The sequence below is a fragment of the Syngnathus scovelli genome, chromosome 1 (assembly GCF_024217435.2).
Source record: "Syngnathus scovelli strain Florida chromosome 1, RoL_Ssco_1.2, whole genome shotgun sequence".
In the NCBI taxonomy this organism is placed as follows: domain Eukaryota; kingdom Metazoa; phylum Chordata; class Actinopteri; order Syngnathiformes; family Syngnathidae; genus Syngnathus; species Syngnathus scovelli.
This window is the reverse complement of record NC_090847.1, coordinates 16,566,633-16,591,271: the sequence shown is the minus strand read 5'-3', so window position 1 is coordinate 16,591,271 and position 24,639 is coordinate 16,566,633. Positions and strand designations below refer to the sequence as shown.

The following is a 24,639-nucleotide window of genomic DNA, read 5'->3' as shown; positions in this document are numbered from 1 at the left end:
TGAGCAGCAGCGAAGCGTTTGGAATCGCTAATTGTATGAGCTACTCAAACCAGAAGGGTAAGTCTTCAAATGGAATTTTCAATTTGACATGTTCAGTGGATAGGTCCTGTTAAATAATTGTCGGAGAGGAATGGTAGAGCCATCTTCTTCCAACCCCAAGGTTGTATGTTTGATCCTTATCTCGTGAGACTAAGTCGAAGTGTTGGGAAAGCAAGATAACAAATTTCCAGTTAGTCCTGGTGCTCCTGTTGCTCGATTAGTGAATGAGGAGCTAGTGTTAAAGCTCTTTTAAGTACCTCAAAGGTAGAAAAGTGCAAATGGAATTGCATTTCGTCTTATCCAGATCCATCCTGGTTGAATGGGAACAAAATGTATCAATAAAGTACTTCACAGCTACTCTGATGTTTCTGCAAGTAGATTTAATGGTGATACATTCACTCGAGCCCAACTGTAAGCTGTTTTCCAATAATTTTGAATCAATATATCAATTTGGAATGCAAGTATAATTTTTTAAACCAAATATTCACATTTTCCTTTACACTATTTGATGCAACAAATTGAATAAAACTACAGTTTGTTTGTTTGTTTGTTTGTTTGTTTGTTTGTTTGTTTGTTTGTTTGTTTGTTTGTTTGTAGATTTAGTTTTTAAACAATAATTGAGCAATGGCTTTGACAGTAAATGCTGAGACACTGCTGGTTTAAAATCTTATTTTGTCCTTGTTGAACATATTGTCCCATGACTGTGCTTTTTGATCTCCCATTTTTTTCTTATGAGGTGTAAATTTTGATGTAAATAGTATTAGGCAAAATTGTAACTGGGATTTATTCTCCCCACTCAATTACATGGAATGAGGTGTAAGCATGGGAACAGGACAGGACAGGACACATCAGGAAGCAGATCTATGTGCAATGTCAATTCCATTTTGGTTTAAATTGTTCTCATTTCCCATTTTAACACATCGTTTAGGGAATAGGCTATTAAATCTTATGACTAAATGTATTAAATTTATGAAAGATTAGAGCATGTCAAAAAATATGCTGTCGCCAAGGCTCTACAACCAGACCCAATCTCACATTATTATATGCACACACATCATAGTGTGAAATAGTTTTGCAATTGCTGCTACTTTTCCATTTCAAATCAAACAGCATGGGGATACAAAAAGAGGGAAATCTCTGCGTGTTGCATAAGCTTCTGTCTCTGCATATCAGCTGATGTATCGACATAATTTTTCTTTAAACTGGGATGCTGGTTGACCTTCGATTAGTTTATGTATTAAAACAATACACTCAATAGACGGAATCTAAATCAAACACTAAAAAGGTTTATTTGACACATCTCAGCAACATACAACACAGTATTTCAGACAGGACATTGAAATATGTACAAAGGGGAAAATAAACATAATTGAAGCACTTTAAAAAGAAAAATATAAAAAGTGATAAAAACAGCAAATAAAACCCAAAGATTTCCCGAGATTTAAGCCGTTGTTTTTCTTTTTTCTTTTCTTTTTTTTTAACTTTGACTTAACTTTGACTTGATTTTTAACAGACTTGAGATGTGAGCACTGTCTGATTGCAGTCAACTCAGCTCAACTTACTTTAACTTAAGTTCACATGCAGCAGTTCAGATTTTGGTGCCTCAATAAATAAATAAAATAAAATGTTTCCACATAGGCTACCCCCTGAAAATGTTCTCAAGTACTAGTCATTGCTGTTTGGTGCATTGAATGATTTTTTTTCAATTTCGTTTTGAGATGTTCTACTTGAGCAGTCGCTGAACAGACCTTGAGTACAATGGAGGCGGCATTTTAGTGAACCAGGCATCTTAATTCTGGGTTATAAAAAATAGCCACCAAATTAACTCACATTTCATAAGAAATTAGATCGCTATTGTGCCAAAGGTCATATGTATGCCTATAGCTAATTGTGGAAACCTTAAAATAACGTGATACAGCCCCTTAAACAGAAAAGGGCCAATGATGGAGGCGTAGTCCACTTGCAGTTTTGGTTTGCTCAGTTTTAAAGTCACCTGTTGACACAACATATCCCCTGCCCTTTAAGAACGCATTAATGAGATTATCAATGGTTGTGTTTATTTATGTGTGCCAAAGTCAGCTTGACTCCAGCTCAAACACAACAGACGCATGAGTGCAAACGTTACTGGATGGATGGACGGACGGACGGACGGACGGACGGACGGACGGACGGACGGACGGACGGATGGATGGAAATTGTCATTATCATCATTTGTACATATTACTTCACAATGGCAATGGACAAAAGTGCCTTTTTATAATAGTACAGCTTTTATGGTCAAACTATATTTCTTAACTATTATTGTTTATACAACATTCTAAAAGTTAATTCCTATACAAATGTTTATACTCACATAATCATTTCTGTAGTTGGACATGTCGCTCATCTGATGTATGAGAAAGAAACCAGTCTCCACCCTTCCAATGCAGCACTCGAAGTCTTTTTTTTTTTCCCCTCTTTGACACTTGGTAAACATTGACAGCTGGAAGGCCAGATAGTGGAAATGATTGATGGACAGATGGAGAATTTATCCATCACTCAAGTGTGGAAAGGGAAAATCAAGAAGAAAACAAAATAAACACTCATAAAGCCATGCCAAATATGAGTAAGCTCAGCATTTGACAAGCAACATTAAATTATTTTTCTGTGTGTAGGACAAAGGAGGAAAGTGTGGATGTGTAGTTAGAGACTTTAATTAGTAGGTTTATATCACTCTCACCTAACTGCTGCTGGCCCCATTGACAGCCAGGTTCGGAACACACTATTTCCAGTATAGAGGCTTTAGGCAAGTCACGCATCCATTGAGATTAAGTTAATTATCTTTTTCCTATCTGCGATTATCTCAGAGCGCTCACTCCACTCCCTGCTGTCTTTTACTAAAACCCAGTGAGCGGTTGGGAAAATTGTCAGGCTATTAAAAGTGTCAAGTGTTTTTTTTCCCAATAGTTCTCCCTGACAATCAATATAAACAAAACAAAACAAAAAGTGGGATTTTAAGGATGTTTGGTTAATGCTTTACATTTCTAAGGTTCAAACTTTTCTTTAACTACACCGGCTTTCTCCCACACCCCAAAAACATTCACTACAAATTAACCATAGGTGTGACTGCAAGTATGAATGGTTGTTTGTGTCTGTGTGCCAACTACTGCCCGATGACTGCTGGGATATGCTCCAGCACACCCATGACACCCATGGGGACAAGCAGTACGAAAAATGGATTGATGGAAGGACAACGTGAACCTGATCCTCAGCCAGATTAGGTGTCTCCAGCATCTGATTAGGATTCCTCAAGGATGCCTCCCTGGCAATGTGTTCTGGGTATGTCCCACCAGTAGGACGACCCGGAGAGACTATGTCTCCCTGCTGGCCTGGGAACGCCTTGGGATCTTTCTGGAAGAGCTGGAAGGAGTGGTTGGGGAGAGCGTGGTTTGGGTTTTCCTGCTAAAGATGCTGCTCCCTCGACCTGACCCTGGACGGACAACATGAATCTGTGTATTTTGGGGTAGAACCATGTAACAACCTATGGCCTACAAAGGTCCTTGGGCATTTCTCTTTCAAAAAGAGTGCTACCTGGATGATGTAGATTTTGATGACAAATGCATAGATGTCATTGGGCATAGATTGAGTGTGTGGGAAAGAGCGTGTGTTACAGCATCTGCTGAGACTTGATAAGTACTTTAATAATGAGCCTGTTCGTTCTGCCATTAGTCAATGCACTGTCACTGTCTCGACCATATTCCGTTTTCATTTACACACAAAGACAATAACAGAGAGATGGTGGAGAGGGTTATAGGAACAAAGATAAAGCTTGAGCATTGTTGAGGCAGTGATAAAGTCTCACTTTATTACACACAAACACACACATCCTAGTGAGGTCATACTCATTAAGTTTAATGGGATCACCTACATACAGTTTTGACCGTGCACACACATCATCATCATCCATCTTCAGGGTGTGAGCCTTTTATTCAAAATTAAATACCCCTTCATTTACAAAGAGAGAACGTTAATGGTGGGAAGGAACAGTGAATAATTCTTTCATTGCTTTTCGCACCTGATTAATTGAGAAATAATGCTCAAGGCGTTGGCACCAGGAAGGACTCGTGGCCGTGAGTTGCCTTCAGTGTAGATGATCAATGTGTCATGCAATTCACAATAGTTGTCTCTTTTCATAATGTAACAAGGAGCCTAGCCTCACGGTTCTAAGGTTTTGGGTTTAAATCTCACCTCCAGCCTTTCAGTGTGGCGTTTTAATGTGCTTGATTTCTGATACTCCAGCTTTTTCAAAAACATGCACGTTAAGAACGCTCAACATTGATGAGATGTGTAAACGTGAGTATGGATTGTGTTTTGTCTGCTGTATATGTGCAATCAGTCCAGGGTGTCTCACATCTCACGCTGAAAATCAGCCGGAATAAGCTCGAGCCCACCTGTGAACCTAATAAGGACAAGCAGCGTAAAAACCACATGAATAGATGGATGGACAAACGGATAGACAGATGGACCAACAGACGGACGAATGGATGGTTGTTAATCCTCTTGAATTTGGACTCATGAATGATTTTTTTTTTAGCAAGTGGCTGAAACTTGCACTTTTACAAGCACTGAGAAATAAAGAAAAATGTGAGAATATCAACCATATTATATATAATAGAAATGTAGATAAAAGCAACCTATACAGAAATGCACACACGCATTCCCTGATTGATGGATTCTGTCCCTGGGCCCAGTATCACCCTAGTTATGAGGCACGCTGGGTAATTATTCAAACCGTAACATTTCTATGAAAGAATTGTCTCAGGCATCAGTTCTATTAAATCCTCTTCCTGGTCAATATTCAATTCATTTGTCATCATGAAATGTGTTTCAAGTGGAGATACATACCCGTTCACATGCTGCAATGCCCCGTGTGGTTCAAATAGGCTGGCCGTTTCAAACTATAAATACAATCTTTTTTCCCGACTACATTCATTGCATTTCTTTGCACAAAATGTCTTGGTATTTCTTAATTTATTTGATTTCATCTTCATCTAATCACCCCTCCCCTTCCCCACTATGTGCCTACGGAATATTTCAGCCTGCAATTCAGAAAGAGATCACTGGGGTTATGCCCAAATGGATTTGTCATTGTTAGACTCTCAAGATCGATTTATCCAGCGAGAATCATCAGCAGCTGGCTTGAATTGCCTCCATTACATTGAAGCATATTTTAAATCTGATTCCAAATTAGATGATCCATTTCATAGTTTTGTCACCAAACCTTTCTATCATGTTGCTATGTGAGTCTATCTGAGTCTCAGTCTCTAAAACCTACACAAAGACTTCCAAATTGATTTTTTTAGTGGAATACAATTTAGAGATTACAACTGTATCCTTAACCTGGGTAGCATTATGGATGACATACTGAAAACATATACTCTCCTTACATTTCCTTTTCCATAACGTTCTTGTTTTATTGTTGTGCGCAGTAATTTTAAACCAACTTTTAACACGCCTCACACCTTTTTTAACATACACAACTTCCAAATTGGGCGCATTTTTTATGGCTACAAAGCAAGTTATATACAGTTTTTATTCACACCATCCAATCATATCATGTTCCTTTCTTTTCAGGAGCTTTATAGTCTCTCCCCTCTCAAACTTTAATGTGCATTTTATACCTTTGATCCACCAAATGTGTGGAATAAAGGACAGTGACGTTGCACCAGGATTATGTGCATGTGTGTGTGTGTGTGTGTGTGGGCACGCGCATGTTGTGTTGAGAAATGTGAAAATAGATAGAGGTACACTTTAGGTAACTCAGCATTTGTGCCATCCTCACATTAAACGCTCAAATGCACGTTTCCTTTATTCAATTTCAAACACCCTTAAGGTCTCTCCAAATCTGTCTCCCAAGAGTGGCTATTGCATCAGAACTATGCTAATTTCTATTTCGCAAAACATCAGATCCTCATATTAACATTACCTTTTAAAATGGATTTGCATAATCTCTGCCATAAATCAGATCTATTTATCGGAGACTTTTTTGCTGTTATGAATGACTCATCTATCAGATATTCTTGGCGCAACATCAGATGACTGGTGAGAGCTCTGGTGTCAAGGCAGCTTGGTAATGATTTTTTAAAGAGGTTCATTCAGTGGCAACATTACATTAGGGGAAGAGGGACAATGCACCACCAAATCAAGCAGCTGGCATTGTTGTTGTTTTTTCCCCCTAATTACAGGACTGATATTCCAAAAAATACACTTCAAATCCAAACTACAAATTAAATATTTTTCCCCTCGGGCATAATCGCCCTGGAGTTTAATGTAATTTCCCAGCATTATTTTTTGTGACACGTTTATGCACTTTTGGGAGGATTTCACAGCGATCTGCAGCTCCATTGTTACTGCAGTCTTGATGTCATCCACAAATTCAGGCTCCCTTAGATGGCCCTCTTGAGCTTGGGAAAGAGAAAAATCACACAGAGCCAAGTTGGGATATTAAGATGGTTTCTCTTGCATGACAATGCTCTTTGCAGCAAGGAGCCGTTGTATACCCCTATATATATATATATATATATATATATATATATATATATATATATATATATATATATATATATTAGGGTTAGGGTTAGGGTAACCCTAACCCATTTTCTGAACCGCTTAGTCCCCACGGGGGTCGCGGGCGTGCTGGAGCCTATCCCAGCCGTCATCGGGCAGTAGGCGGGGGACACCCTGAACTGGTTGCCAGCCAATCGCAGGGCACACAGAGACAGACAACCAATCGCACTCACACTCACACCTAGGGACAATTTAGAGTCTTCAATCGGCCTACCAAGCATGTTTTTGGAATGTGGGAGGAAACCGGAGTGCCCGGAGAAAACCCACGCGGGCCCGGGGAGAACATGCAAACTCCACACAGGGAGGGCCGGAGGTGGAATCGAACCCGCACCCTCCTAACTGTGAGGCGGACGTGCTACCCAGTGCGCCACCGAGCCGCCTATATCTATATATATATATATATATATATATACACACACGTTGGTATGCGTTCTAAATTATCAATGACGTAAGCTTTAGCAAGCAGTTGTCAGTGCATTATTAGTAGACATGAGAATCTGGTGATCAGGCGTCATTTAAAATCACTGCTTTTTTTAATTTATTCGGTAGTCCCAGTAAGTGTCACGTGGCTACCCCACGGACGTGCTAACCTCCGACTCGGTCTTGGGAATGTGCAGGTCGAATTTTTTTCTCCACGTGTCATCACATCCTTTACATGAAGTGCCGTTGATTTGATGATAAAAATCTTTTGATCCAAAGTGTAGAGCAGAAGTATGTCATGTACAATTTAGTGGCAGTCTGGAGACCCGCCATGCATTGCTTAGAGTTCACAAAGGCATGCAAGCAATCTGCTTACTTGCACTGGCAACCTATAGAGGTATGGAAATTGAGACTATAAATTTCACATAACAAACAGTCCGCACCAAAGTGCAAAACTAAATAATGCCTTTACTACCTGTCATTTGTCAAAGGTCAAATCCAGTGCAGGTTGTAGTACAGTATCTGACGATACAGGCTAAATCGTTCATGGTGAGACAATATTTTGTGAGTTTTGCTAACAGCCAACAATCTTACTGAATTAGTTTTCTGCACGCAAAACCTTGAAATGTATTAGATTTACATGAGACTGACTTGAATGCAATGAATGGATTGTATGCAGTTTGATCAGTCAAGTACTTCTTTTCATCTGCTGACAAAGAGTCGGGAAAGAAGAGCTCAAAAACAATGTATGGTGTATGTTTGTGAGAGACAACAAACAGAGTTATATATTTCAGCAATTCTCCACCTCACTTAAAACAGTAGGCTGATTGTCAAAGCAGCAGTTTCTCTCCAGAGTGTAAATATTTCCCGGTCCTGCCTTGGGGTTGATGTAAGATGATGATAATACAAAATTTTCTTGTCAAAAAATTAACAAGTGTAATATCACAAGTGTCAAACGAGATGGTACATTTGGTTTCACTGAATGTCAAGCAGCAGAAGGTCAAAAGGAAGTGTTAATTTCATTTGCTGTGGAAAACATCATATGCCAGAGAACATGAATAATTAACATCATGCTGGGAAGCTGGGCCTAGGATTCTGAATATTGTAAAATTTAATTAATGCCCTTTGTCCCCCTTTTTGCAAGAAGACACTTGTTCTTAGACTAGTTGAAAACACAACATAAAAAGTGTATTTGAGGAGGCAAATGCAGCACCAGATTGTTTGTTTTTGTCTATTTGGAGCATCTGGTGTCCTCTTCAGTCATGTACAAGTAACTTTCAGTGCTTTGAAATTGCTAGACACTTGCACATAAATCATCTGAGAACACGCATATACAAATGCATATATTTTGCACAATGTAAAGTTCAAGGGGAAAAAAAAATCACATTTTACAACCCCTGGGAAAAAACATGGAATTACCGGCCTTGGATGATGTTCATTCAGTTGTTTAATTTGGTAGACAAAAAACAGTTCACAGACATGAAACAAAACTAAAGTCGTTTCAAATGGCAACTTTCTGGCTTTAAACAACTGAATGAACATTCTCCGAGGCCGGCGATGCCATAATTTTTGCCAGGGGTTGTATATTGCAATGACTGCTGCAGAAGCTGTGAACTCTGGTGATTATTGCTCTGTCTGACCTTATGTGCTGGACTGTTCTGCACTGCCTGCATGGAAAAGGTCAAACTTGATTTGACAAGCAAAGTCCATATGAAGTAAAAGTCCCCTGAGACATTTCTAACCTGGTTCTAGTAATTAACTGTGCAAGTCAATAGACACAATTAAGGAGTAGATTACATGAGTGGCCAGCGTTATCAAGGGTAACACAACACTTGCATAATCAAATGTTAATTTAAAACATTGGTACAAACAGGTAGGATATCTTACTTTTTTGTCCCCATCCGTAAAAGTGTATACATAAGTAAAGTTTGTCAGAGTTTTGTGAATAATTTAATTTCTAACCCATGGGTGTGGGGAAGGAGAAACACATCTTATATTTTCTCCCCAATGAATTTGGAATGTACATAATTTTTCTAGCACTATGAGCCTTATTGCATATATGCAATTTCCCTGTACAAACCCCCAAGGAGAGATATGGTAATAGAATCCCTCTACATCACCAACAACGAAAACACTTAGAGAATATAGAAAACATTCTTTTGTCACAGTCTTTAAGTATTAGCCAGGATTACTGTGATCGTCTGGCAACGGCTGGGTGGGTGTAGCCCATCTCTCACCAAGTCAGCTGGGATAGGCAGCAGCTCACTTGTGACCCTAATGAGGACAAGTGCTATGAAATTTCATTGTTAAGAGTTTAGCGGCATGCAGTGAGATTCATGACTACTCCTCTGTCCTTAGATATAAAATTTTTAACTCAAAAAATAGATTCGCCAATATTTCAATATCATTGAAACATAATGTACATTTGAAATAAGGTCAAAATAAAATATTTGTTTTCGAAGCTTTTGATTATCCATCAATTAGCCAAACTGCTTTTTCTTCTTCATGAGAGTTGCGTGTGTGCTGGAGCCTACTTGCCTGTTTGGCACCCCAGCCAATTGTAGATCACACATAGACGAACAACCAGACACACTCATAATCACATCAAACGACAATTTAAAACGCTCAATTCACCAACCATGCGTTTAGAATGTGTGAGGACACTGGAGTAACTGGAGAAAACTCACTCATGCACGGGAAGGTCAGAGCCTGGAATCCAATCCACGGCCTCTGCGCTTTGAGGCGGATGAGCTAACCAGTCGACCACCATCCACTTTTTACTACATTTACACTGTTTAACAATGTGGTAGCCAGTGTAATCGTTATTTAGCGTAATAAGTCACAGAAGTCCAAGTTCCTTTAAAGTTATTTTTTTATCAGGTAAATTTATATTTGAATATGTTTCTTTACAATATTGTTGTTTGTGTAGAGTAATACGAGGCATTAGCCGTTTCTCATCATGAAAGCAGAGTATGGTCTTGTGAACTCTGATTGTGTGACCTTGGTTAAAAGATCACCATAATCTTCATATTTAAAGGCACGTTTGAAAATGAGCAAACTTAAAAAAATAATTGAAATTACAGGAAGAGCAACATGGTTTAGGCTATCCTTTATTTATGGGTTGAAATCATGTTTTTCAAAGTGGGTGCCAATCGTATTTCAACTCTTAATTTCCTTGGTTTTACTGACATTTAATTGGTGCTTCTTTGGACTAGAACGTGACACTGTTCTCTCAGTTAAATATTTAACTGACCAACCAGCAACCGCACTTCATGAAAACCGCACTCTTCTCATTATTTGATCATTCAAATTAAATCAGATTAAATTCTCACGAGAACAAGTGATAGTGTAGTGTCTTCCTCCAGCGAACTCCAATATTTTGACCAAATTTAAAATGTTTTTAATTCTGATAAAGGCTCTCACAATGCTGATAATCTATCTCTATCCACTTTCCTCCAGCTCTCCAGACCACCCAGCCACCAAAAGTCCTCTTTCCCCCGGAGAGACAAGACACATTTATTGAGATCACACCTGGTGAGTACCAACTCATATACAGGAGTTTTTATATACATATATATAAAACACTAGCAACTTCAAAACGAAATGTTAGCTATGTACTGTAATCATAGTGAAAGAAACAGGGTCTCATTAAGTCTGTTTCAGATTTCCTTGTGTACTAAATTGGATGTTGCGTGTTCTGCTTCAGCACCGGATGACTGCATCTCGCGCTGTGCACTTTGCACTGTCGACAGAAAGATGTTTATTTGTATGTACTACTATGGGTGTTTATGTGTTTCCATTAATTCCACATTGATGTAGTAGCAGGCAAATAGGCCCCGAGGCCCCTATACACCGATTGCAGCAGGGGCACCTTTTAATGGGAATCAAACAGGCTCACCAACAACCAACAGCAAGACTGTAAACATTCATGTACACTGTATGTGCACGCTGGGCAGCTTGCATCCCACACACATGCACACAGCTTTCCTTTTTAGAGACATTACATGTGCAAGCACAATTACCTTATACATTTTGTTCCCTTCCAATTGTTATTTACATTTTCACTTAATTGTTTTTTTAATTACTCTCATTTCCTCTCCATCCTGGTTATTCCTCTATTTGTCTTATTCTTCTATCTGCGCCATCTCCTGTATTTCCACCTTTTTCTGCTCTCCATCCCTCCATAACACCATGGGTAATCAACACCATTCCTTTAACTCATTGTTGTCTCACTAATGCGAGTTGGAGACAGATGAAATACATAATTAAAGATTGCTTTGAGACATGAATACACAGAACTTCAAATGAAATAAAAAGAGCCATGAATAATGAAGGTCGCTTAAGGGACTTAGAGGGACATCCTCCATTACAAAAACACTCTGGTGAGCCCAAGTTGCATTTGTTTAACAATCTTAGCGGCATAAAAATGAACATGGTTTTCAATGAGCATTATTTGTCATAAGTCACTCAGAAGGCTTGCTAAATTCATCTACAATTATGATGTGCTTTTCTCCTGTTATGGGATTACATTTCTCTTAGCCAGAAGTTGGAATTGTTAAACTCCGGAGCTCTAGCATTGTAAAACTGAGGCGGCATCGTGGCAATCAATATGCTTGAAAACTACACATACAGTATTTCCCTCAGCTTTTAACAATATATGTAACATCATGTTTCCTCACATCGCTCAGTTTAAATGATGCATTGCATTTTGTTTCACCTTGAAATAAGCATATATTTTCATCATTAATGATATTGTACGTCACAATACAATGATTATGCAAACATGAATATTCAGTGGTACCATGACTTGCAAGTTAAATTTATTCTTTGACCAAGGTTGTAACTCAGTTTATTTGTAAAGCAAAACAGTTTTTCCAGTGAAATTGATTAGAATGCCACAAATTTACCAGTCCCCAAACAGACTTTTTTTGTTTTGTTTTTTCAACAGCGAGGGATTACTGTATATGTTGCGAAGCTGGGCTCTAATATACAATATGATGTTTACTTAAGCATATTTTTTTTTTGGTACGTAATTTGTAACATAAGCTTTTGTAAATTCAGGGAAGGGAAGGAAGTCTATTGAGTAATTTTGTAGGATTAGATTTCGGTGCATGCTAAACATTTTCAATGAATAATATAGTAGTGTAGACCAAATTCAGAAAATTATCAACCGCAGTTTGTCTAATACATGCTGGCAAGTTGGCCAGTTGCTCGCAGGCAAAGTTCTTATTTACTTTCTATTTCTTTATGTGTGTGTGTGTGTATGTGCGTGTGTGTGTGTGCGTGTGTGCGTGTGTGTGTGTGGTGTGGTGTTAGAAAGGTTGAGAACAGATTATTCTCCTGGCTACACAATAAACACTTTATTTTCTGGGGTCACTTAAGCCTATTTCTCAAGTCTGTTGCTACTCCCTCAGGACAAATTCCTATATTCTCACCCTGTGTCATCGTTCCATGAAGTATATTGAAGAGGAAAATAAACACACACACACACACAAGTGTAAAAGGTACCAGAGAAAGTTTGACTTTGAAAAACAGGTGAAGATAAGGTGGTATACTTTGTACCCCCCACATCTGCCTCGCTTTTACCCCCATAGCATTTATCTCAGTGTCTGTCTCCTTCTGTTGCTGTGAGGTGTCTGCTTCTAGCTCACTTTATTTTCATCTGTCTGTGTCCCATCTCCTGCTGCCACTATCTCAAACAGTTCCACTGTCTTCCTTTCAGCTCATTCTACTGTATCTCCTCATTCACGTTCTTTCAAACGGTTTATCCCATGTCAGTATTCCCTTTCAAGAGATAACTTGGAGTGGTGTTCATCAAACGTTTCCAAGTTGAAGTTTTCATGGTCCGTATTTAAGCCATGGCATTGGTTTTGTTTGCAGTTGTTCACCTTCCGCAGACCCTTAACTAAGCCAATACACAAAATAATTCAGCTCAATTATTAAACATTCATTGCTTTATTTGCCCACTTATAAATGTATTATTGTCATGCCATGATGTCTTTAAAAGATACACAAAGGGTGCAAGTAACTACAAAACATAAGAGTCATAAAATAATTCATGAAATGAATGCAAATGAAGTTGGAAGGATAAAGAGAATTTGCTTAACAAAAAATTGCAAAAGAGTCATCTCGGTGCAGTACACACTGAGTCACATGGCCTCTACCAATTTGAATGTTATTATTTTGATGAGGCTTTTAGCACTTTAAGTGTCGTGAGATTCAAAGAGTACATTTAGAGTAGCATTCTAAATGTCAAGCGGAGACTTCCAACTGAAATTACACAAATAAGAGAAAAATACTTACTACTTAGTACTACTTGTGATAGAAGGACGAGTTTGACAGACAAAAGGTGCAAGAGAAATGAGGGTCAATAATTGCTGTTGCCAAAGATTGGCAATGACAATCTCAAAATGTATTATTTATTGTGCATTCACTTTGTTACATTTCTCTTCATCTACTATTTTGGATGGAGTTGCAACCTGAAAGATGACAGTGCTAGGAGAAGTATCTACAGGCAAAATAACTTTTACCTTCACTTTTACTGTGCTTTTCTGGACACAAATAGCAAGCAGTAGACTCTAATTCGGAGAAGTGCTCTCAGTCAAAAGCACCATGTGTGAAACCTTCAGACGTTACCCTTGCTACCTAGTTTTGGAGTCAACCCTAAATCCACATTTTCAAGAAATGATTTCTCTTTTTAGGTCCCTTAAGGCCCCTAAGATTCAATCAAATCCTAACATGTGCATTTGACTGCAAAAGTATGACTAAATAGATCATATTAAAATAAACCATGAAACATTATTTGGTTCACATTTGCCTATTTTGAAATTTTGTTGATCTGATATTTGCTGACTTTGTATGCTGACTGATTTTCCCAAAACACCACTTAACTGGTAAATACTACTGACTCTAAGGAGATTTTTGCTGAAGCTTCATGATGGTTCATAATAACTACACTATTACCATTTGAATTATGAGACACTCACTACTCTGTAGTAGTATATACAGATAACTTTGAAAGTTTTATTCCTGAATCTGTAATGTTTGGATGCATGAAAACCAAAACTACTGCCACTATGGGTGTTTGCTGTTTTGTCCTCTGTGATGTTTGTATCTCCATTAGTGTCCAATTATTTTCATTCTGTCTATCCTCTCAGTCAATCTCTTTTACAAATGATGACTTTCTCTGCGGGATAATCCTGTGGAGTTGGAATCAGATTTTTATTAACAAATAATCCCCTTTAAAAATCCATCTAACAAGTTTGTGCATGTGTATGTGACCTGCTGTTTGTGTGTCTGAAAGGAATAATGAAGTGACTTTGAGCGAGGCTGTGCGAGTTTGGATATCTGCCATATAGCACCAACAAAAGCCGGAACAACTGCACTTGCTTGACATATGTTGCAAGTATGCCTGTCAGTAGTTATTATATCAGAAACCTGCACAGCCACACCCTGCTCGGTCTCCTCTTTTTCTCCTAGTTTCACCTCTAAAAAAAGTCTTGCACTTGCTTGTGAATGGATTACTACTTACTGAACAGAACAGTCTTGACATCAGTCAGAGGTTGATGGGCATGCAACCCAGTATTACGTTTAGTGTTGACCAGACACCTAAATATTGACTTCAATACGACTACAATAGCTGTTATAGTTCCTTGATGCTGAAACAAAACTACAGCAAATAATTAGAAATAGGTAACAGTGCAATAAAAGCTAAACATCAATTTATCAAATTACAAGAATGCTCATTAGAATATCTTTTGATAAAAGAAATACATTTTAAAACATTGTTGAACAATTGAACAAAATCATTCAATGTTTTTAAATTAACATGAATATCCAGTAGTACTATACAAAAGTCGCTAATTTTTAAGAATTGTTGTTTTAGCAATGTTGTTTTACCAATGTCATCATATATGTATAACGAGGGAACTTTTGATCATCTCTGCTGGGGAAAAAAAACAAAACAGTATAGACCAGAATACGTACTCAGAATATGCTGGTTTTGCTTGTTTTTGTGCTGATCCTGGGAGTACACATTTTTCAAGTATTGATAGACCCTCACCAAGGCTAAACTAGTTGAAAAATATAAAAATAAATTTATAAAAATAAGTGGAAAAAAAATCCATAAATGTTTGTATTTGGGTTTGTTTGTCTTTATGTATAAGCTTGCTTGCTCTGTCTGGTGAGCAAATGATTCTGGGGGATATTGATGTCATTGTGACTCGTAATACAAGTACGTACATATATTTATATATTATATTGTTAAATAAATTGCAAGTAAGCATATGATCTGTTTATTTTGATAGTGGTGAGCTTTGCGCAATTCGTCAGTGCGAAAAAAGACTTGCAAGTTACAACAGGCCAAAAAAACAGCTCTGTCTGCTCTATCGCTCTTAAACTGTCAGTTTAGATTTTACAAAGCCCTTATGACTGGTCATTTAATTAACCTTGTCAAGCATATCGCCACTAATCTCCTTTCTAATTTCATCTGTTAATTTAAAACACTTCTTAACGAGGCCAGTCCCCTAGCCAATCAAATGTCCAGAATAGGTATGTATATAAGAGCAAGGAACTTTTTTAATTAGATCTGTCGGGAAATTGCCAAATATGGGCATGGAATGAGAATTGATTGTCTTTCCTGGGAGAGCTATTAAGAATCACCTCGGGTTTTGAATGTTTGTGCTCCAAAGACTAAAAAGCCTGAATGTGTGTGGGAACTGATAAAATCAATGACAGGCGGTAGAATGACGTGGGTAGAATTGTAAAATCTCGTTTTCCTCCTTTGTGGCAGCTTCATTTCCGGTTTGAAAGAAACATTTTAATATTTGCAGAAATGATTCTCCATCACATATTTATTAAATCCTATCACTGCAACAATACTGTGCTGCCAAATATTTGAACAGCCTTTTTGCAGTGAGATACTGTCCTATAAATATGATGAATTATTCATAAAGTATAATTTCTTTATATTTTGAAAATGGGTTTGAGATAATTCTCGAGATAGTCACTGGTGATAATTGCTCACTCTTACTCTCCAATGTGCTTTTTTCAGAATATGTTCTGAAATATAAGACATAGTAAGAGGTGTTAGATTTTAGAGGATATGCTGTTGGTTATTTCCTTTTTAATACAGGTACTCAACATTTCAATGTAGCCATGAGAAAATGAAAAAAGACAACAATTAAGTTATTTAATTACTGTGAGTGAGGAATGTTCATTTTATAATTCTATTCTAATTCTATTTATAATTCTGTTCTACAAAAACAGCACAGTCACTCCATAAGATAAATAGAACACAAAAAAGGATTATGACTCACAATTCTGGAAGCTGCAGTTGGCAAAAATGATGCAATTTTGGAGAGGTGTCGCTGCCATGTTACACAGAAAGGATTTAAAACAGAAGCATTTGAGGATAAGAGAATAAGATAGGATTTCATCTTAAACCATTTGTTGGAGGCAGGATGTAAATAAAATGAGAAATTCCATGACCTAAAGCTCAGCTTTTACAACTCCGACAGTAGAGACACACACACGCACACGCACATGCATGTAAGCATACACCCATGTATGGACACACAATCTTTTCAAAGCACCTAATGGGCAAAAGTACATAAGTTGCATATATTAGATTGTAGAAGGTTGTGTGTGGCTTTGTGACAACCTGTGGTTTTTATCATCTTACATTGTATTGACAGAAAGGCACATACCTGCTAACCCTCAATGCAGCCAAAGTCAGACTACACTGTTATTAGTCTCTCGTCTAATGTACTCAGATGCACACCTACAGTTATCCTCTTAGCGTCTTATATAATGTACAAAAAAGATAAAGGAAAGCTGTATTTCAGGTTTTGTCAATTTTCTCAATACTATACAGTACCTAAAATGACAGCATAAAGTAATTGTTGCGTTTGGATAACACTTTACTTACTGATTATGTCTATTTTACTGTTATAATACCCAAATATACTGATTTATTCTTTGCCACACAGAAATCAGTTAAGTAGTTTCAACCGGATCTATGTATTTTTTAAAAAGTCGAACTACAAGTCATCTTCTTTTTTTTTTTTGCTTGTTTTAGTTTGTTTGTTGTTTGTTTATCTGTTGGATTACACACAAAAAATTAGCAGCTCTTCTAGGATGTGACTATTAATGTAAATTGTGGAGGAAAATTCATTCATGTAAACCGATTCTTAAAAATAAATGTTGCTGTTCGCATTACAAAATTTAATAGGTTCAAATACAAAGACTTTCTATCCTTGTAAAGACAGCTCTTGTGATGGATCTTTTTGATTGCGTGTTTAATGTTGAAATTGTAAAAATACAGTAAGAATACTGTAATTTGATTTCTCATTGAACTCATCGATCGATCCAGTAAGACAAAACCATGGTCACTAACTGCTAATATAATGAATTGAACAATTTCATTTTGATGACTGTACAGTCATCTAGTATGTACATATGTATGTATATAGCCTATAATTGTATCAAGGCAGAGGGAGCACGGTGTGGTAGTCTGCCCCACAGTCAAGAGTTTCTGAGTTTGAGTCCTTGCCAGGACGAACTTGTGTGGAGTTGGTTGTAATTGTGAACTTCCTGAAACCTGTCGCATACATTCTGTATAAACCAGCGACCCACATCATTATTCACTGCCTTATCTGCTATCCTCATGCCTTTTGTATCACTTTCATGAGTCAAAATGCAAAATTTATATTTCCTGTAAAACCATATTGAAGAAAAGTGTAAATTCTACTATGACTTTTTATTGAGATGGCTAATTAAAACATACATGTCTCCACCAACTCCTTCAAAGCCCCCTTGATACCTCTGAATTTCTTGGGGAAAAAAAAGGAAAATTCAATAACCTTTATTTAATGTTCATCTTGGTGATAAGTAGGTCATAGAGAAGCAGAGGGGGTGGAATCATAAATTATATGAAATAAAAAGAAATTGAAAGACTGGTCCACTATGTCTTTCAATTTCTTTTCATTTGCCTCACAGCAAGAAACCCTCTGACAAGAAACTTGACTCAAGATATTTTATGTTGTGTTCTTCTGGGTGCTTTTGATGGTCCTTTCAAAGGTACAAAAACCTACATATTACGTTAAGTGCAGGAAGAAAATTGAACGTAGCTCTATTTGTCAATGAGAATCGTTCTTTCTTTACATTGTGGGGATCTCAGTCCTCCATTCGATGCAATTTTTTATCATTATTGTTCAGCTTCAAGCAAAAAATGTGCATGATGCCTTGATAAAATGTCAAAAGGTATTTGGAAGCAAAAGCAAGCATTCATTTCTTTAAACTAGGTTCTCAAAGTCAAAGTTTTCAAATGGTTCTGCATTCCAGTAGATGGTATTCATTGATCCATTTTCAATATCACTTTTCTTTTCAGGGTCGCGGGTAGCTCGATAGCCCAGCTGACATCCGGCAAAAGGCAGACTTCACCTTTTACGATAGTCACCAATCACAAGGCACATATATGTGTAGATACAGACAACCACTAATGCTCACACGGTCACTGAGAAGGAACAGAATCCTTGCTGCCCACACAGGAGCCAGAAGGGTGGATCAAATTATTTGCGTGTTAAAGATCCAAGAACTTTTATTTGAACACAAACTGTTGCAACGCAGGTTGACAGTCGTGTACAACAATAAGCACAGGCATTAACTCTTTGAGTGGCTGGAACATGACATTACCATTCATTTCAATAGGCAGAGATAATTTGGAATACATGTGTTTTGAGTTGCAATCATGATCATGGAATGTCTCGTAAGTCAAAGAACCACTGTAATTGTGTTTCTTACCACACGATCCTGAAAAACTCACATCAGCAGGAGAAGTTAGCTGAGTTAAGCTCATAATGTAGCCATATTACTCTGCAGCTGCTTCATATTTTTATCTTGGATTTTTCAATGTTCATTATTTTATAACCCCACTATTTATTTCTATAATACGCAGAAATATTCTGTCATATCAATGTACATTTTTTATATTGTCTATTGTTTACATGAGCAGAATGTCTCCTTGCCAATTCTCATGTTGCCTTTGCTACATTGGCACTGCATTGCATGCTGGTTTGCACCTGCATTTTAGATGCAGCACTGGAATGTGCAAAATCAGCTGTCGTATTTCATCTTCTGTTTGATGAATCACAATGCAGATGGTAAATTCATCTATTTGCACACAATTGCCACAGAACACACAAAATGAACTGTGTAGCAATTTTGCATGTTTAGCCTATGCATTCCTGGGTGCGCAGATTTGCAGATCACCTTCAATATCTGATTTCTTTTTCTATATTCAGAAAAGAGAGAAAAAAAGAAAAAAGAGACCATGGAGCCACTCTGAGATGTTGGTGTGATGTTTCCTTAGAACAGACTACCTGCTTATATCTATATATGCTAAAAGGGTCAATTAAACTGTCAGGAGATTCTACCTGCTTCTATCTATGCATAGCTATACTCTTAGGAGATTACTTTAAATGTCAGGACATCCTGCCTGCTTGCATCTACGTGTATTTCCTTAAAAGATTTTTTTAGAACATTCTGCCTGTATGCGGACGCCAGCCGAGCAATCGTTGAGTACATCACACTACACTGGCTACGAAACATCTAGACAACCAAAAATCGGCTACGATACATTACATTAGTCTGTGACATGTCTGTCGGCTCTTTTTTGGGCTACATTCGTGTAGTTTAACGTGTTCATTAATGTATTAAACCTATCATCAAAAGTCAGTTTGCTGTTTGTGAGCCCTTTTAATTATATATTTCCTTGGTGCAAACCATCACTTTGTCTTTTTGAGAGAGGGGGGGGAGAGCGAGAGAGAGAGAGGAGGCAGAGTTAGCTTCATGAAAAGTTTATAATCTAATGACATTTCATAAATTCAATTTTGGCGAGTGTGGTTGAATATAATAAATACGCAAATGGAAATGGAATCTGACAATGAAGCTCAAAACACAGCTTTGCAAGCAGAAGGAAGCAGATGGGAATGCCTGATAACCAGCACTTTCTCATGCTTGGCTTGTAGCATTAGATAAAATGCACATCTGTAATGATGCTCATATTCAGGTGCTTCTTTATGTGCATGTTTCATAGAGGCTCCATGAAAGCACTGACAAGTCAGTCAGGCTTAACGAAAGCTAGAGACTAAATTCTTTTTGACGACAAGAGATAGCTTTTTTTCATACCTGTCCCTAAACTTCCCGACAATCCAGTGTCAATGCTCATAAACGAGGTGGATGTGTTTTTGCAATGAAGCAATCAGCCTAGTGTGAAATGATGATGCGCCAGCTTGCTTTACAATGCCTCACTAAAATTAACGACAGCAGCATCCTTTCATTCAAACTCTTTTAAACACCCTTTTGTTCCAGCCACAAAAAGAAAATGATTGCTTCAATCACTGCAGTAAACAGGAACATCAAATATCTTGGGTTGTAATTTTGATTAGACAAACAAGCTGTACTCAACCACTCAACATCCCCAAGGGAACCAAACGATATTATTTCTATCACCAGAATATATTGAAAACACATCCTCAGGGTGTTAATCGATTATGATAGTCGACACTAACACATTGTAACCACTATCCTACCTGAATTGTACAACATTTTAAAAGCAGATAACAGTATGACACGCCTCCAAAAAAAAGGGGTGTCAAACTTATTTTTGTCGGGGGCCACATTATAGACATAGTTTGCTTGAAAAAGGCCATTACAATTGTCAACCCAAATAAATGTATGAACGTCTCATATTGTATATATGGTATAGGCTACACAACAAACTGATGAATAACTACTTTTCAAAACAGAGACTAATAAAAACTGTTCAAATATTTAAAAATGAAATATTGAAATCAAATATATAAAAATAAAAATTGTTTAAAAAAAACTAAATGTAATAAAAATTGCTAACAATATTTGTATTTTTTTAAAGTGAAAACAATTTGAAATTTTTGGAATTGACATATAAATTCGATGCACAATTTGTCTTCGCGGGCCACCTAAAATGATATGGCGGGCCGTATCTGGCCCCCGGGCCTTGACTTTGACACCTGTTGTGTACATGGTGCTATAGACAAGTACTTGTACGTAATTTGGGTGTGACTCCAAAGTCATAGGTAAATGCCAATTAGGGTAAGGAAAAAAAAGGATATTGATACAACATTATATTGTGTTCATAAAACATTATCTCTCGTGACAATGTTATGTGTCAGTTTGCAATATAGTAAAATGTGCTTCAAGATGCAGTCTCATCCCAAACCAAAACAAGCCTCTTTATTCTTTCGGGTAAAATTCAATATATTCAATTCAACCAATGAGCATTCGAGTAGCATATATATATATACACACGTATATATATGTGCTAAAATGTTTGGAGTCACACAATTTAGTGTTTTCCATGAAAACTAATGGAATTGTCCGAGGCTTTTCAACGGTTTTCTAATCATCCATTAGCCTTCTAACACAATTAGCAAACTCAATTGACCATTAGAACACACTGGAGAGACAGTTGTTGGAAATGGACCTTTATGCACCGTTGTACATATTGAATTAAAACGTTTGCCGCTCCAATAGTCATTTATAAGTTACCCCAAACTTTTGAACGGTAGAGAGAGAGAGAGAGAGAGAGAGAGAGAGAGAGAGAGAGAGTGTCTGTGTGTGTGTGTGTGTGTGTGTGTGTGTGTGTGCGTGCGTGCGTGCGTGCGTGCGTGCGTGCGTGCGTGCGTGCGTGCGTGCGTGCGTGCGTGCGTGTGTGTACATACTATGGATGAATGGGGTAGATTGATAGATACACAGATTTAATAAATCTTAAATCTAATCTTAAATCTCTTTATACATCTAAAACTCTGGATATTTTGACTTTCAGAAGGCAGAGGCTGGTTGAGGCCTTTCAATTTTTCAGGTTCTTCTATATACTACGTTATAGCTTTGAAGTTGAACTTGATACTGTCTCGCTCCATTTTCATTTAGTCTATTTAATGGATGTTCTTTGTTCTTATTTATCCCTTATTTGTCAAAATAGCTTTCTTCAGGCTGCACTCATCCAAGGCTGCTGCCTTTTTTCCTTTGACAGCCGATAGAATGATGCATTCCAAAGTGAAGTGATGAATAAAAATACATACCAGAGACATGCCACCTTCAACTCAATCATGCTTGTCCGCTTATTTCACAAATATGAACTTGTCAAAGTCTACCACATCTCAAACTGGCTGAAGTTTGTTCAATAATAAAACATTAATTTAATAATGTTAATGTTTAATTGTTAATAATGAATCAAATCCTCTCTGGTTCCAAACTGTCATTCTGTTGTGTTCAGGCAACTGGGGTTAATACTTTAATAGCAGAGCCAGAAGAGTAATTTGGTCCTGTTCCTCCGTCTCATCCTTTGCGCACATTTGTGTTTCTAGGGTTTATTTGCGTCGTGATAACATTGTGTTTTGTGTTGCAGGTTTGCCTCTCAGTCTGGACTGCAAGGCATTTTTTGGCTATAGTGGGGAAAACCGCAGACCTATCATCTACTGGATGAAAGGAGAGAAGTTTGTTGAAGAACTTGCTGGACACATTAAAGAAAGTGATGTCAGGTAATTGCAACCATTATCCCACCTTTTTACTGTTTTTCCGGTAGATTTACTTGTTTTGGAGCTTGATAAGAAATAAGCGCTGATAAGTACCTGAATCTTCCTTCCTTCCTTCCTTCCTTCCTTCCTTCCTTCCTTCCTTCCTTCCTTCCTTCCTTCCTTCCTTCCTTTTTTCCATCCATCCATCCATCCATCCATCCATCCATCCATCCATCCATCCATCCATCCATCCATCCATCCATCCATCCATCCATCCATCCATCCACCCATCCATCCATCCAAACAGCTTCTTTTATTACTCACAGACCTTTTCTGTCAGTGCCTGGTCCCTAAAGTCAAAAGTCAAGTCCCAATGATCGTCACACACACATCTGGGTGTGGTGAAATTTGTTTCATGAGCACGCCACAGTTACACATATCTATAAAATGATTCAAGTTTACAGTTTATTGAGGTGGACTTGCATTTGTCTATCATCCGTTCAGTTCCCTATACCACTCTACCACCATTCCAGTCTTTCCTAATGAAATTGTAATTTAGTGACCAAAATACTTCTTCAATTTTGTTTTCACCCAACTCTCATCAACCCAGTGGTAATGAGGATATGCATTTTGACCACGATGAAATTACTTCTAGTACTCTTTTTAACATTTTTCGTCAAGGTTAACTCCAGTGTCTCGTTTCATACTTCATAATCTGGGTTTGAAACCCAGGTCATCATATTTGGAAACGGATTCACGACTAAACCAGGAAAGTGTTCTGCCTCATGATAGTCGTGAAGAAAAGAGCCGAATGAGTATTTAAATTTGAAACTAATCATGCCCTGTGGTATTTAATTAACCTTTGCCTGATGAATTCTCCATCTCTTGATCTAGTCCTCTGGCTACAAATGATCCAATCATCTAGTGTTCCAAATCTGACATATTACATTTGAATAGAGAAATTCCTGCTGTGTTGTTTAGGTCCCCCAATCTTGCTGTCACACTAGTTAGCAGTGTGCAGTGGTTACATTTCAATAATTGTATGGATTTGTTGATAACCAGAAGTTGTTGCCCTTACAACACCCATGCACAGATAATGAATATACATGGTAATCCAAGTTGACGAGTTGGATTTGTTGAATCAAGGAAGAACAAAATGATATAGTTTTTATAGAGCACTGTTGCCAACAGCACAGAAGGCCTCAAGTTATTCAGTCCAGTGCTGTCCAGCAATTCTGAATTTTTGCAGCTCAGCATTCTCGATGTTCAGTCATGTGCAATATTTTGAATTGAATATATACACACTGACTGTTGCTTCGCCTTGCAAGGACAAACAAATTTGCTTCTTATCCAAGCATATCAGCTGATTGATCCATTTGTTGTCAAAACTCAAGGTTTATGAAGTAAGGCTTTATGATTCATGATGATAAATTCGTTCAGATGATTTTACTACAATGTAGTTCCAGTAATAGTTAAATCTGGTGTAAAACACACACACGTCTATTCATATCACTTCCGCTCACATACATACACACACTTGCTGTGTATTGCCAACATAGATGAGGCAGAAACATTGTGGTGAGTTTGTAATAAGGAAATTGTCTGTCCTAAAGAACCTGTATGACCCTAATACTGTGACTCTGGAACTATATAGCAATAGTTTCTATCTTGAAAGATTTGAGTACACTACACATCTACTATATTTGTAATATTAAGCCTAAAGGAAATTTCTCAGATTATTATTTAAATTTGACTTTGTTAAATTAATATGAGAGAGCTCCATTACACATATGAAACCACAAATGAAAGCCTCACAGAAAACACTAAACCTAAGACGAGTCTCGATTACAATCAAGTGGGTATGTTATTATCCATATCAAAAGAGAAGGCTATTTTTGTGAATTAGTTCTACTGAGTGGTTATTTTGCAGGCCAGTAAAGTAGCTGGACACATAGCAATCAAGACCATGACTGTTCCACAGGTTTTTGCACAGTCTCTAGGTCTTATGTATGGGTTA

At 37.6% G+C, this 24,639-nt stretch overlaps 1 protein-coding gene across 2 annotated transcripts in view; it reads left to right on the top strand.

Moving 5' to 3' along the window:
• il1rapl2 (interleukin 1 receptor accessory protein-like 2) overlaps positions 1–24,639 on the top strand; it is a 209,901-nt gene that overhangs the window by 160,405 nt on the left and 24,857 nt on the right. For both annotated transcript variants that reach the window (XM_049718946.1, XM_049719029.1), the window contains exons 7-8: positions 10,525–10,599; positions 22,514–22,646. In XM_049718946.1, the coding sequence (XP_049574903.1) occupies positions 10,525–10,599; positions 22,514–22,646 (208 nt within the window). The remainder of the gene's footprint in view (positions 1–10,524; positions 10,600–22,513; positions 22,647–24,639) is intronic.